Source organism: Apteryx rowi, unplaced genomic scaffold (assembly GCF_003343035.1).
Source record: "Apteryx rowi isolate R43461 unplaced genomic scaffold, aptRow1 scaffold_200, whole genome shotgun sequence".
Lineage (NCBI taxonomy): Eukaryota > Metazoa > Chordata > Aves > Apterygiformes > Apterygidae > Apteryx > Apteryx rowi.
The window spans coordinates 1,081,302-1,095,486 of NW_020448309.1; the positions used below are offsets into that span (position 1 = coordinate 1,081,302).

At 44.8% G+C, this 14,185-nt stretch overlaps 1 protein-coding gene across 1 annotated transcript; it reads right to left on the minus strand.

Moving 5' to 3' along the window:
- Positions 1-10,453, minus strand: LOC112965087 (tubulin alpha-8 chain). Its single transcript, XM_026063790.1, has 5 exons — positions 10,350-10,453; positions 5,850-6,072; positions 2,735-2,883; positions 649-1,329; positions 1-393 (listed from the first exon to the last, which is right to left on the minus strand). Exons 1-5 carry the CDS (start codon positions 10,350-10,352, stop codon positions 100-102), a joined length of 1,350 nt encoding a protein of 449 aa, XP_025919575.1. The 5' UTR covers positions 10,353-10,453; the 3' UTR covers positions 1-99.
- Between the last annotated feature and the right edge of the window lie 3,732 nt (positions 10,454-14,185).

Genomic DNA, 14,185 nt, shown 5'->3' on the forward strand with positions numbered 1-14,185 from the left:
TAGTCTTGATTAAAGAAATTTATTCCAATCTTTTGACATGATTTACACTGTTGCTGAAAAGGCAGTAAAACTGCAAAGACCTGCAATTCACTTTTGTATTTAATATTCTTCACCTTCATCTTCTCCATCCATTGAGTCTGTGCCCACTTCTTCATAATCCTTCTCAAGTGCAGCCAAGTCTTCCCGAGCCTCCGAGAATTCTCCCTCCTCCATCCCTTCACCAACATACCAGTGAACAAAGGCACGTTTGGCATACATCAGGTCAAACTTGTGGTCCAGACGAGCCCATGCCTCAGCAATGGCTGTAGTGTTGCTCAGCATGCACACTGCACGCTGGACTTTGGCTAGGTCACCACCAAGAACCACTGTCGGTGGCTGGTAATTGATGCCAACCTACATGAAAAGCAGAAAAGACGATGAGTTTTTGTAGCATTTCACAACAACTAATCAAAAAAATTCAGATGACAGTAGCTGAACAGAACGTTTCACTTCTGAGAAAAAAGTTCTGTACAGGAACATAAGCCTCCATCTCTCAAAATACAGATTAGGTACCTACAGAATATCTTAATGAGAAAATATACTTGATAAGTCCATAAAGACAATGAACAGTCTGTATACAAGATTCACTATGATGCAACTGAGACTTGCCTTAAAACCAGTAGGGCACCAGTCCACAAACTGGATTGTGCGCTTGGTTTTGATAGCAGCAATAGCAGCGTTGACATCCTTGGGGACAACATCTCCACGATATAGCATACAACAGGCCATGTACTTGCCATGGCGAGGGTCACACTTCACCATCTGATTGGATGGCTCAAAGCAAGCATTGGTTATCTCAGACACAGAGAGTTGCTCATGATAGGCTTTCTCTGCTGAAATAATTGGGGAGTATGTTACCAACGGGAAGTGGATACGAGGGTAAGGCACCAAGTTAGTTTGAAATTCAGTAAGATCCACATTTAAGGCACCATCAAATCTGAGGGAAGCAGTAATGGATGAGACTATTTGACCAATGAGACGATTGAGATTGGTGTAGGTCGGGCGTTCAATGTCCAGATTCCTACGGCAAATGTCATAGATGGCCTCATTGTCAACCATAAAGGCACAGTCAGAATGCTCCAGAGTGGTGTGGGTAGTCAGGATGGAGTTGTATGGCTCAACAACAGCTGTCGAGACCTGTGGTGCAGGGTAGATGGCAAATTCCAATTTTGATTTTTTTCCATAGTCAACTGACAGGCGCTCCATCAGCAGAGAAGTAAAACCTGAGCCAGTGCCTCCCCCAAAACTGTGGAAAATCAGGAAACCCTGCAAGCCAGTGCATTGATCAGACTGAAAAAAACCAGAAATACATTTATTACAGCAATTGCACCTAGACATTCAGAATCCCAGAACAAGCCCATCTCAAACTCATGAAGGAACCAAGTCTAAATTGACATTTTCCTGAAGCTTGGACAGTTGGTATAACATTGAATTTGTTTCATCTATTGTTAATCAAGGAAGTGTCCCATAAAAAACAATCCAAATGTGTATTCTTGGGTATTTTAAGTTCTCCCCTTCTTGGAAAGGGACCTTTCCACTTTAAATACTACCTTAGAGTTGATCTAGCCTCTGTTCTCAAGACAAGACCATGTAACATTGACCCAGCAAAGCAATAATTTTCAAAGTACTGTAGAAAAAAATCTATCCCTTATAATGCAACATTCTCTACCAGCCCTAAAGGTAGCAGATCCCTGTAACATTATACTGTCCAAGAACTGTTGCTGTAGTCCTATAAAAGTTGCAAGCACATTACTGAGTTCAGGGAAATGAGCTGTGAGAATTATGCTGCCACTCTGGTTCTTCTCAGCTGAGGAAACTAGACTGCATTCTCCCCAGAAAGGAGTGCCACATGATGCTCAGCTTGATTCCCAGGACAGACAGGCAGTACAACAGCTAGCTTGCAAAAGGAAACCGGGACAGCATTTCCCAGTTCAGAATACAGACTTATCTGTAAGGCACTTTGCTAAGGCACTGTGTCTCTAATTAAAGCTAGATGTTGAGTATAAAACAAGTTTTCACTTGCAAAAGGTATATTTTTCAATGACTCATTTAGTATTCCATATTAAAGCACCAGAGGTAAGCCCTGGATCCCTTTTCTGCAATGAGAACACATTGCAGAAAAAGTATTCAGTACAGGACAGCTGCCCTAAAAAGGAACTCTAACCTAAGTTAGACCTTCATAAATTTGCCAGCTGTTCAAAGGACTGTGGAGCCTGAAACATCAACTTACCGAGATTTATTCCTCTTTTTTACCATTGTTACCATAAAATAGAATCTAAGATTATAATAAAAGGAAATGCAAACATAAAAGTCTAAGCCACAAAAGCAAACACTTCTATTTAAACTTCCTTTCAAGAGCCCCAGCCAGAGATTAATCCTTTTCCAGCAGGAACTATGCAAATCAGAATAATTATGTACACAGACTCAGTCCTGCCTTTACTAAGTTGAACATGAAGCTAAAAAATTTTGCTCGATTCATCAGCATTTTAGGCCATTTGAAAACCATATCTGACAGGAGTAATCCAACCACCCTCAGCTGGCTAAGAGTAAAAACTGATGCAGAATAAGCCCACAGCTTCTCCTAGCATGGAACAAATAGAGCTCAATTTACATGCCTGTATTTGAGAAACTAACTTCCAAATCCTGTAAAACAGGCTATAGTTGTTTGACAGCCTTCAGTGCAGAAAAGTCTTACCAGTTTCCTGATACGCTCTAGGACCAAATCAATTATTTCTTTTCCAACTGTGTAATGACCTCGAGCATAGTTATTTGCAGCATCTTCTTTACCAGATATCAGTTGTTCAGGATGAAAGAGTTGCTTGTATGTCCCATTCCTAACTTCATCTGGGGAGACAAGACGAACATTCCTTTTATAGTAAGTTACTTTCTACATAGACCATGTTTTTCAAACTTCTGAGGATGTCTAGAATAAGGTATCCAAAACCATATCTGGAAATAAAAAGTAGCTTGATTTCTACCTATCAGTGATATATAATACCCACTACAGCTAAATGCTGAATGCCTGAGAAAATTAAATTACTGCTTAAGAACTATGTCCTAGCCTATGCATGTTAGTTTAACTTATTTTATTTTTGTCCTGTCAGAGCAATTTAAAAGCAAGTGTACCAGCAGAATCCCTTTTCCATAGTTTATAGATCTTCACTTAAGGCCCATTCTGCAGATCAGCAGCATCTGAAATATTGCTCTTCCACTATATTTTCCAAGCCCTCCAGGCTGTTGCCTGTTGCTTCTGCAGCAGTGGGCAGTCACTGCCTATATCACTTAATCACTCCCTTTCTCTACTTCTCAATTTCTGCCACGAGTAGAAAAGAATGTTCAGGAGGAATGGGAGATACTCCTTTAGAGAGGGCTGTACAATAAAGCCATGTGAACACACAGAACATGCCCCTAGTCTCCTCAGCTACAGATCTGGAGAAACCTTAGAGTCATGATCGCCCCTAGCTATCAGAAATACATATTTACATCTAAATTTCTGTCCTATCAAAGGGACAAAGACAACTCAGCATGGTCTCTGGTTTAGCTCAAGCCATTCTTGAGCTGTATGGTAATGTAGCACTACATATTTTAATTGAAGTCAGGTGGAAAGCAAAGACAGCTTTATTAACTACAGATGAAGTCGCCTCTCTGTATATATTCTGTTTTTAATCTGAAAGTGAGTCAGCAAGACTTAAAGATAAGCAGAGTAAGAGATTTAAAAATACAGTTACTATTTGAACCAATTTGGGCTGACCAGCTACCACTGCAGTCTGTAATCCAATACTCTGAAATATTTCCAAGACTGCACCAGAACACAATTTGGAGAAGTCAGCATAATTGAAAACACAAATGTTTCTTAGATGCTTTGCATTACAACTCTAAGATATAAAGGAGATCTATGGGTAAAAGGAAAAAAAATCATGCAACTACAGCAGCAGGAGGGGGCAACATGAGTCAAAATGGTTCTGAGGAACTAAACTTTCAGACTTATCCTCTAAGTCTTGCACTATGAAAGTACACTGGAAAAAGCTAATATAATCTACAATTGAACCTGTTTTTCTCTGGATATGCCACCCTTTCATGTTAAGTCTAATTGGAGTAGATTTAAAGACATGGTGAATTCTCAGACATGCAACTGTCCTATCTCCTTGTGAGAAGTCTGATGGTATTTTACACATCCTACATAGAACTAGTGTACATGTAGAACAGACCTGCTGCTTTCACTAAGGGCAGCACCTATCCAGAAGTTTCAAAAATCCCTTAAGTATGCACAATAGGCTTTTCATAAACACAGTGCTAGCCATGCTGCATGCATATGGGAAGAATCATGGTAGCCCAGAAAGAAGCAAAACCAATAATTTTCAAATAAGCAGGGAAGGAGTAAAGAAAGAAGGCAAGTCCTCAGACAGGCACATAATGTAACTGTTGTAACAGAAAGCCCATCTTTCATAGTATTACCAAGCATTTCATAAGACAGGTCTTTTGTCTCCCACACTCTGCTTCCCTCATTAGCAAATGCTGGAACACTACCTTTTACCATTTGTCTCAAGACTCATCAGCTATTACCCCAGAGGCAGGGTGAGAGTTTTGCCACCTGCTCTCTCCCTTGCCTCATTTCTCAGCCTTTTCTGGTTGCTTAGAGCCACCACCTGGCCAGCAGCAGCAGAAGCAACAGCCATGGGGCTCAGGAAAACTGGAGAGTGCCTGGCCCACAGCAGCTACTGGAAGCAATAAAGAGCAGGGCCAGGAGGTGCTTTGGCCATTTCAAAGTTATCAGTCTGACACTCCCACCCTTCACCCACCCAACAGCCTTCTCTCCTGCAGAAGTTTCCTACTATAGTAGGCACACAAAGTATTTTGGAGCATTAAAATGAAAAGAAGTGTCAAGAGACCCAGTTTGGGTATACAGGAATAGCCTAAGCCTAGTCACTGATCTCCCCTTCACAACTCTTTTTATGCATTACAGAAAGAAACACAGCAACTGCACCAGAACAGGCAATGCAGAACTTCTGAGAGCCCAGAATCACTACTTCAGACAAGAAAGCCACAAAACTGGCTCCAACAGAATGACTCTACAGGCACACAGAATGGTGAGAGCAAAGACAAGACTGATGACAAATGGAAAAAGGGCCTTGTGAAATGGGGGGCTCGCATCAGGCTGGGCACATACCTGATGCCATGAATTAGCCAGTGGCAGACGTGGGCTGAACACTATAAAAGCCAGCATTGCCAGAGCTGGGATAAGAGTGGATTGTTTTTCAGAGATCAGGCAATAGGAAGTTGAAATGCAAGAATTCGTACTGTTCAAAACATGGGTATTATACTAGGGAAAAAAGGTAGTCATAATTTAAATCAGGCCCCAAGTCTGTAAAGGTTTGGAGGTCCCTGAATTTAGGATAGCAACTGAAGATTCATTTCCGCAAGTGCCATTCAAGCTACAGAGATAAAGTAGAAGACAGTTTTGGGAAGGCAGAGGAATCATTCCTATGTACAAAGAGAAATCTACTTTATGATACATATTTCTTCTTTTAAAAGGGTTCCTATTGACTGCTGCACATTTTATGCCATCATATTGTTTCAAAAGTTTAAAATTAGTTCCTTGAATAGCAAATACTGGCATATTCAGAAGATGCATTTAATACTATAGGTTGGCAGAAGGCAATGTTTAAGTTCTTTCCAGCTCTAGAGCACACACTATTTGCCAAAATCTCAATGAATGTAAAGTGAAGTATTTGCTGTGTCACTAGGAAGACACCCAAGTTAAATCAAATCTTATAGTATGTTCTACAGTCCCTCATGGGGATCATATTTACCTATTACTGCTGGTTCAAGGTCCACAAACACAGCACGAGGGACATGTTTTCCTGCGCCGGTCTCACTGAAGAAGGTGTTAAAGGAGTCATCACCACCACCGATGGTTTTATCACTTGGCATGGTACCATTGGGCTGGATGCCATGCTCCAGGCAGTAGAGCTCCCAGCAGGCATTGCCAATCTGCACACCAGCTTGACCAACATGGACTGAGATGCACTCACGCTGTGCAGAGGGAAAAAAATTGGATCAGTCAGCAGAAACAGCAGTTTCCTTGTTTAGAAGACATTCAGCACACAACTCTTGAACTCCCATACTGCCAAGCTATTAAAACATTGGCTTCGCTGTCTTAGCATTTGGCACGAAATCTGACAGAACACAAATGCTTCTTTCAGCCATCATCTACCTCCACCTAGAAAGACCTTTTTGGACATTGTCATTCTTACAAGCTCATTTCTCCTTGTTGTTCACATCTTCCAGACAGCAAGAGTTTGATCAGCCCTCCCAAACCCTTCAGTAGGCTTCTCTCTTCACAAACACTGAGTAAAAGTGATGACTGCACCTGTCACTGGCCTAGGTGGCCAGAAGACACCCCTAACATTCCAATTCCAGGAGCCACTAGAGGGAGCAAAACCTTTCGCAACACCAGGGCTGTTTTTAATATATGTAAAGCCAGAAAAAACAGCTTTTCTGATCATTTTAGGGAACTTGGGCATTCTCCATGAGTCTTTGCCTAACCAAACCCTCAGTAGCACTTCACAAATATGGAACAAATGCATTGTTGTATGCCAAATACTAAATGCCTTAACACCGGACAAAACTACCTCACTAAACAGCCAACTAAGCTGCACAAAAAATAGTTCATGTCAGCAGAAGAATCAATTCATACCAATTTATGGATCCCTGAGTCTCCTTTGATGTCTGGAGCACAACCCTAGCTTCCTTAATATTTCAACATAGGGTTTTGAATATAAGAAGCCAAACCACAGCTCTACTAACCATCTCCAAACTTTAGGTCTATCTGCAGAATTTTATATTTAATTTGCTTCTCATTTTGAGTGACAGTTGAACACTCTAGAAGAGCAAGTATATAATGGTTTTGAATAATAGTCATGAATTTAACTATGTTCAGACCCTAACATTTGGGTAGTACAATTAATTTGCCCCTCTAGAATTCCAGATTAAGGGGAGTCTGAAACAGCCTAGTCCACATCAATAGTCAATGCAGGGGAGCAGGAGCACATAATTCTTCCTATTTCTTTGGGAACTTCAAGAAATTCAAATCAACATTTGCTAAAAAACACTGCCTGTTCTCAACCACAGTACTGTATAGCTGAGACCAGTTGTTTCTCAGCTCCCCATCCATCTTAGCAATGTTTTCAAATATCAAGGGTTTCCAGAACAGCAATCCATATCCTCTCTGCAACCAGCTTTACCACTGTCTTCCCTCCCTCAAAGTTGCTGCCACCCTACTCCTCTCCAAGGCCATTACTTCTTCCCACTCCAGACCCAAAGGACTGGGCTTGGCAGGGTACTGGAGTGGTATTGAACAGCCAACCTAGACACTGTAGAAAGAGCAACAGGAAAAGCTTCAGTATACAGCCCAATAAGGCTGTACTGCTCCAGAGAAGCTAGGCCATGGCAATGAACCAGGCCACAATCATTTTCAGGAGAGCAGAGGGACAGCCTGTAACTCTTCTTTCTCCAGTGAAGAGAAAATAGGTACAGATATTAACCTCACCACTTCAATCTGGAGTCTGCACCGAAGCAAGATGAGCTTCATTTGTGAAGCTCCTCAGCAGCAGAGGAAGACCACTAGAAGGAAGTATGTGGGGACTAACATTCCCAAACAAGGTAGAAGCATGGAATTTGTCAGAATACATGCAACTTTCCAGCATCAAAAAGGCTAATGCCTCTTCAAGAAGCTACCCAAAATAATGGCAATCATTCATGTTCCAAAGAAAAACTTAAGGCTTGGAAAGTACAATTTGCTCAACACAGCAGGTGAAAGACAGCAGAGCCCAGGTCCTACAGATGCCATGTTAAAAACGTACATATTTAGTATGACAACATGCAAAGTCCCGCATTGGGACAAAAATCACTCCATGCATCAGTACAAACTAAAAAGCCATTTACAGTGAAGCAGCTCCGCTGAAAAAAATGGGGGTTACAACAGAAGCCAGCTTGAATGAACCAACAGTGCATTCTCATTGTGAATAAGGCAAACAATCTACTGGGCTACATGAGGAAACAAATGGCCAGCATAAAGGGAATTTACCCTCTGCACTGCACAGACAGAGCTGTGCCTGAAGCAGGATGCCTGGAGAGTTTAAGGGACCTAGAGCATGACCCACAAGGACAAATTGGAGGGAGGCTAGGCTTACCTAGGCTGGCAAAGAGTAGGTAAGGGGCCGTCTAACAGTACTCTACAGCCACTAAAAGGGCAGTTGCAAAAGGCAGAGCCAAACACTTCTCAGCTGAAGCAGATCAGATAACAGAGGGAGACAACCACAAAGAGGCTTGGGAGGTTCAGGGTGGACATTAGGAAGAACTTCCCCAGCATGGTGGGGCAGCCCTGGAACAGGTCACCAGAGAGGTGGAAAGAGATCTCCATCCTTGGAGGTTTTCCAAGACTTGGCTAGACAAAGCCACAGGCAACCTGACCTAGTGCTAGCTGTAGCCCTGCTTTCAGAGGTCTCTTCCAACTGCTTTCCTGCAATTCTACAAAGTACTTTTAAGTAGCATGTAACTCTTTAGAGAAAGATGAATTATTATTAGACATTCTAATATCTAATAGGCTCTATTTTGCACTGTAAACCTCTTCGCTGCAAGTTAAGCTTGGCAAAGTACCTGGAATACTGAAGAACAAAACAAGATCTGAGCCTTCAAATTATAATCTCAAAGTCCTAGAGCCAGGCAACAAACAACTGTCCCACTCAGAGCTCTGGGCCCTTAAATATTTCCAAGTGGGGGCTTCCTAGTAGAGAAGGTTCAAACATACATTACACCCAGTACTGCTAAGTGCTGTACTCAAACTGCAAGTCAGGACCAAAGGAATCCTAAAGTAATCAAAATACTAAATGTCTCCCCCCCCCCCAACTTACAATATTTTGAAGCACAGAATCAGTTTATGTAAGGGAAAGCCAAGCTCTTTACTTTCACGAGAATGATTGTAGTGGCTTAGACTAAGTTCCAGGAAGTTGAACACCACACAATAAACAGGAATGTGGTTTTCCGGGGATGACACTCATCCCTTGCCATTGGTAAGCTGACCAATGATGTGGGAAACAGCATCATATGCAGTAGCTGGGGGACTGCATTCATGCTTTGACCTGGCTTAATTTAAAAATGTGACCATAAACAGCTCCCCACTGAAGAGTAAGAACAAGGCAGGCACATTAGTATTTCCCTCCAATATCCTCATAACCTGTTTTCAGCACAGACAAGTGTTTTCTATGAATTCAGTAATCCCACAGAAACAGCATGCCACATTTTAATTCTATGGAAGCTTCTGACAGACAGAACCTCTTCTGACAGAGGTCTACAAGAGCAAACACCCACCACAGCACCTTGTGCACATTCTGAAGTCATCTTTAAAGGCTTCACTTGACGCTCCCACATTTTTTGTTCTGGAGGACTGAACTGTTGATCTCTGCATCTCACTTATGATGTTGCAGCCCTTTCAGTTATCCCTTCAATGTCCTAACTTACAAGGTCATTCCACTCCTGCAGCTTTATTACCTTCTCAGTCTAACATAGTCCTTCAGGAAATCTCCACAGTCAACCCATTTCCTGGCTGCCCTAAACCACTTCATACCAACACCATCACCTGACTGCACCACTGGGGCTACCACCATGGAAAAAAAAGTAACTCACACGGCTCCAGAAAAAACTCAGCGCGAGTGTCCTCTGCCACCCGCGTTTTCCACGCGGCGCTCACGCTGCTGAAGCGCCCAGGAGGCGCCGCCCCCGTTTTCCTCTTTAACGGCCCCAGGAGCTGATCCCCTCCCAGGGCAGGAAGGGGCGCCGGGCTCCCGGCCAGGCTGGGCCGGGACACGTTCCGCTCCCGCGGCGTCCCCCAGCCCAGCGGGGCCGGGCCAGGGCCGCAGAGGAGCGGGGCCGCCCCCCAGGCTGCGGACCTGCAGCACCACCGCGCTCGGCGGCGGCGGCAGCGCCGGGCGGGCAGCGCCCCACGGGCGGAAAGAGCCGGCCCGCCGCGGGCCGCCATGTTCTCGGAGGCGCCCGCCACCATTTTGGGACGAGGCCGCGCGGCGGCTTCGCGCAGGGCGGCTCGGCCCCGCCGCCCCGGGGCCCGGCCCCAGGACCCGCCGGCTGCCTCCCTCCGGCGGGCACAACGGGCCGGGGCGGGCCCGCGTCTCCGCCGCGCGCGGGCGGGGCCGCCCCGCCTCTCCCCCCTCGCGCCGCCTCAGTGCGCGGAGCAGCGCCCGGTGACGACCCTTCCCCCCCACACACCCCCGTCTCGCGCCGGCGGCCCCGCTCACCATGGCTCGGGCCGGCGGGCGGGAACTCTGGCAGCAGCAGACGCGCAACGAGTCTGGGCAGCACCGCGAAAGCGGCCGCCCTTCCCGGGCCCACCTTATATAGGGAGGCCCCGGGGCGGCTCGCTCCCCGCGCCTTGCTCATTGGCTGCGCCTTGCCAGGCGGCGACACCCCCTCACGGCGCCATTGGGTATCTGCGCGCGGAGGCCTCCCGCTCTCCCAGTCGGCGCCGGCGGCGGCCGCGTGGAATGCTCCCGGCCGCGCGCCATTGGGCCGCCGATATGAATTTCAACCTCGTGCGCTGCCTATTGGCTTATTCATAACCAAGGGGCGGGTCAGGGGTGGGGCTTAGCCTTCCCGCCAACGGAGGTCAGCGCCCATTTTCTCTCTTCAGGCGCTTGTCAGGGCTTGTTGTGGGGTCGCTCGTCGCGCGGGCCCGGGGCCTCGCTCTCCCCGGCGGACAGGGGGAGCGGAGGAGTCGGGAAAGCGGCTTTGCCCAGGCGGGGCCGCTCGGGCAGTTGAAACCCGGCTAAGCGGAGTCCCGGGTGTGGAGCAGCTGCCCTGGGACGGAGCCTCGGGGAGCGCGGCCGTGCCGCGAGGCTCCTCCGCCTTCGTTGAGGGGTTCCCGGGCGTTAGCGAGACCGTCCTCCGCCCAGCTGTGTAAATAGGAGCCCCGTGAAAGCGGCCAGCGAAGAGGCCAAGCCGGGGTGAGGCAAAGGGGTTCGCGCTTGGCTCGCAGCGTGGACACCCGAAAGCCCCTATCCCTGCAGGCACACCCTCTGGCAGTGCTCATCTCTGAAGCTGGGCAAATCTTTATATCCACCCCCGAGAAGAGATAAGGCAGCTCAGTCACCAGGTAAAGCGGTGCCTGAACCAACAAGAAGCAGTCGTCACACAATGAAGAAGACTTAAATCCAAACGACCAGCTCTGCAAAGTCATGTAGATCCTACTGAAATCAGTACATTTGGTGTTTAAATGCCCCAATTTAATCTGGGTATTTAGACAGGAAGAGTAAAAAGCCTGTGATGTGTCTTAATGTTTATATTAAACAAAAACCAATGACATTGCCAAACTTCTTGTGTGAAAAGTGGTTGCTGTACTATCTATATGTTAAGCCTGGTGACTGGTGCACCATCCTTTCAGGGGAAGCACAGGCAGCCCTTTCAGGAAATTGCTTCTCCCCCTGCTGAGCTAAGCTGTTGAGGGCAGGATACAGATTTGAAAAGATTTTTTAAATAATAACAAAACAGTGCTTTGTGTTTTCCTCTTCCTGTGCAGGTCACTATTCCTGTGAGCAGTCTGAACAAAAGCAATACAATGGATGTGTAAAATTTGAAGGGAGTGTGATGCCTTTATGTCAGCCTGGGTCTATAGACAGCTGGAACAAGCAATGGGAAGTGATGAACCCCCTCACTCCTACTAATCTCAAGGGCATGATAACTAAAGCCTAATAAGGGTGCTACTATTGCCATTTCTGATGTCATTGTGATCGTTTCAACACAGGGTGTGGAAATGAAACCTGCGTGGGTGCAAACTCAGAATTACTGAAAGGAAGGAAAGGCAAAACACCTCCAGAAAGCAAGGATCAGAGGACGGAGAGATAGAGGGAAGGGAAAAAGCCGGAAATTATATATTTGGTATGTATATCTATATATACCATATGATACATGGTATAGATATATTTGGTAATGATGCTTGATGTAATGAGTGAGTGAAAAATGAGCTGTAAGAGTCAAACAGACTCTGCAGGAGAGTTAAATAGAGAATTTGGCTGTCTCCACAGAGTGAGTTTGACTCGGGCTTGAGGGCTGGTTGAGAATGATAACACATGGAGCACATGCATGTTGCTTCAGCAGGCTCCAGTTCCTCCTGCCGCTAGTTCAATAAGCATACTATGACTATGAAACAAAAATCTTTTTTGAACCAGTAGGTGGGTGGCTAGGCCAGCTGACATCAGGGTAATACATATAGCTTTGCAATTAATAATTTTTAAAACAAGTAGTCTCCACTTTTATGTAACCTAATCCTCAACAAGCACAAACTATTTGTTTAGTGTAATAAAGTGCGTGTGTATTTGAAGAATCCAATCAATGTCAAACTTCTAATAAGCCTCTGTTCCAGCTGATCTTTTGTATTATGCTTCAGTCAACTCTGAGGCCTGAAAGGACTTATCTTTCTGATTTTACTTTCTTTGTTTTGTTTTGTTTTAAACTATTTGCTTAGCTTAACTTCATTGAGATGTGATCTTGCCTGGAAAGTGCATTTAGCTCAGACAGTCATCCTTAGTAAAGCTGTTTGGTAAGGAGGAACAAAACAGTTCTAGCTATTTGAGACATGCAAACCCAAAATCTGCAGTCTGGTGTTCAGACTCTTAATAGGAGGGCTCACAACACCTGAAGTGAAAGGACATCTTTTTGATACTGCCCTTCCTCTCAATGCCTTCATAGCATCCCATGAGCAGTTATAGCAATTGCTAAATATATCTATATATCTCTATATAGAAAAGCTATATATATATATATTAAAAATATATATAAATATATATATATATATCGATACATGAAATAGCTATGGTATTCTAATTTCTTTTGTCCATTTTGAAAAAAAGCAGTCAAATGTTCTCCGTTTTTTCTCCTCCTACCATCTGTTGTGCTTTATTCCGTCAGAAACAAAAATGTCAGCACCACTTGACCAGTCACATCTTTGCAAATCCAGCTTTGGGGATCATCATCCTGCAGGGTAAAACAAATAGGTCAAACTGGATTTCATTACTGCCACATATCGTAATCGTACTGCAAACATTTCAGTGTTGTCTCCCCCCCCCCCCCAGCCTCGCATTCCAGGCATCAGGTGAATCTGTGAGAATTTCTTGCTTTCATTCAAAAAATGTATTTGGTTCTGGCCTTCCAAATTACAAAGAAAATCTTCAACCTATCAGCAAAGTTTGGCCTAAGCTCAAAAAACACATGGAAAATAAGTGCCCATAATGTTTTTTTTAATCGCATGATTTTTAAGCAGGTCTTAGGAGTTTGAGAGACTTGATTCATGCTTTTAAAATACTCTGACCTGAAATAACACTCTCAATACTGTAACTGTCCTTTTCACTCTCAGCCAATGCAGTTCAGTGGTGGGTCGGATCCTGAACTGTCACTGGTACAGAATCACACTGTAGTATTGCACACTCCTTTAAGAATGTTAGAGGGCCATAAGACTGAAAGGTTTAGATGCCTTGCAAAAGCAGACTATGGAGATTGTATCATTTTTGCGGGTGCAGTGAGTACTGTCCTCAGCTTAGTTGTTAACAAGTAAAATTGGAGAATCAGGCCTGGCTAGGTTATTTATAGTATGCCCTGGTCCAGCTTAAACTGAAGGTTTCACATACTACTACTATACTAACTACCTGGTGGGATTTATTGTAACAGCTACGGAGAAGTGGATTTTTGATATGTAGCTCAGCTCTGAAAAGTGGTGTTATCCCTGCTAATCTGGATTTACCAGGACTGCTCCAGCTGCATGGCATATTTGTCAGACTTTAGTGAGAAAATCAAGTTTTGGTGCTATTTTGACAAATTGCATACAACCACTTGGGTAGCAGAAATCTGGTTGTACTGTACCACCTGCAATAAAGCTTCAGTCGCTGGGCCTCACTGGGCTTCTCCCATGGCATTAAGGAGGCATGAAGACAACAGGGCCACACAGTTGTCCCTTCAGGCGTACCTTTCCCATCGTTGATGCACTGACTAGAAAGAGCCCAATCCGGTGTTGCTGGATACCTGGAAAAACATTTCTTGTGGACTGAAATGTATTTGATTTAGACTGGCTAAACATTAGCCTAAA

Bases quoted from the DNA above. Each gene is read 5' to 3' on its own strand.
- LOC112965087 (XM_026063790.1), bottom strand. The intron at 2,884-5,849 runs GTAAATATGATC...TTGTCTCCCCAG, and splicing joins CCTTGAACCAGCAGTAATAG to ATGAAGTTAGGAATGGGACA. The intron at 394-648 runs GCAAGTCTCAGT...CTTTTCATGTAG, and splicing joins GGTGCCCTACTGGTTTTAAG to GTTGGCATCAATTACCAGCC.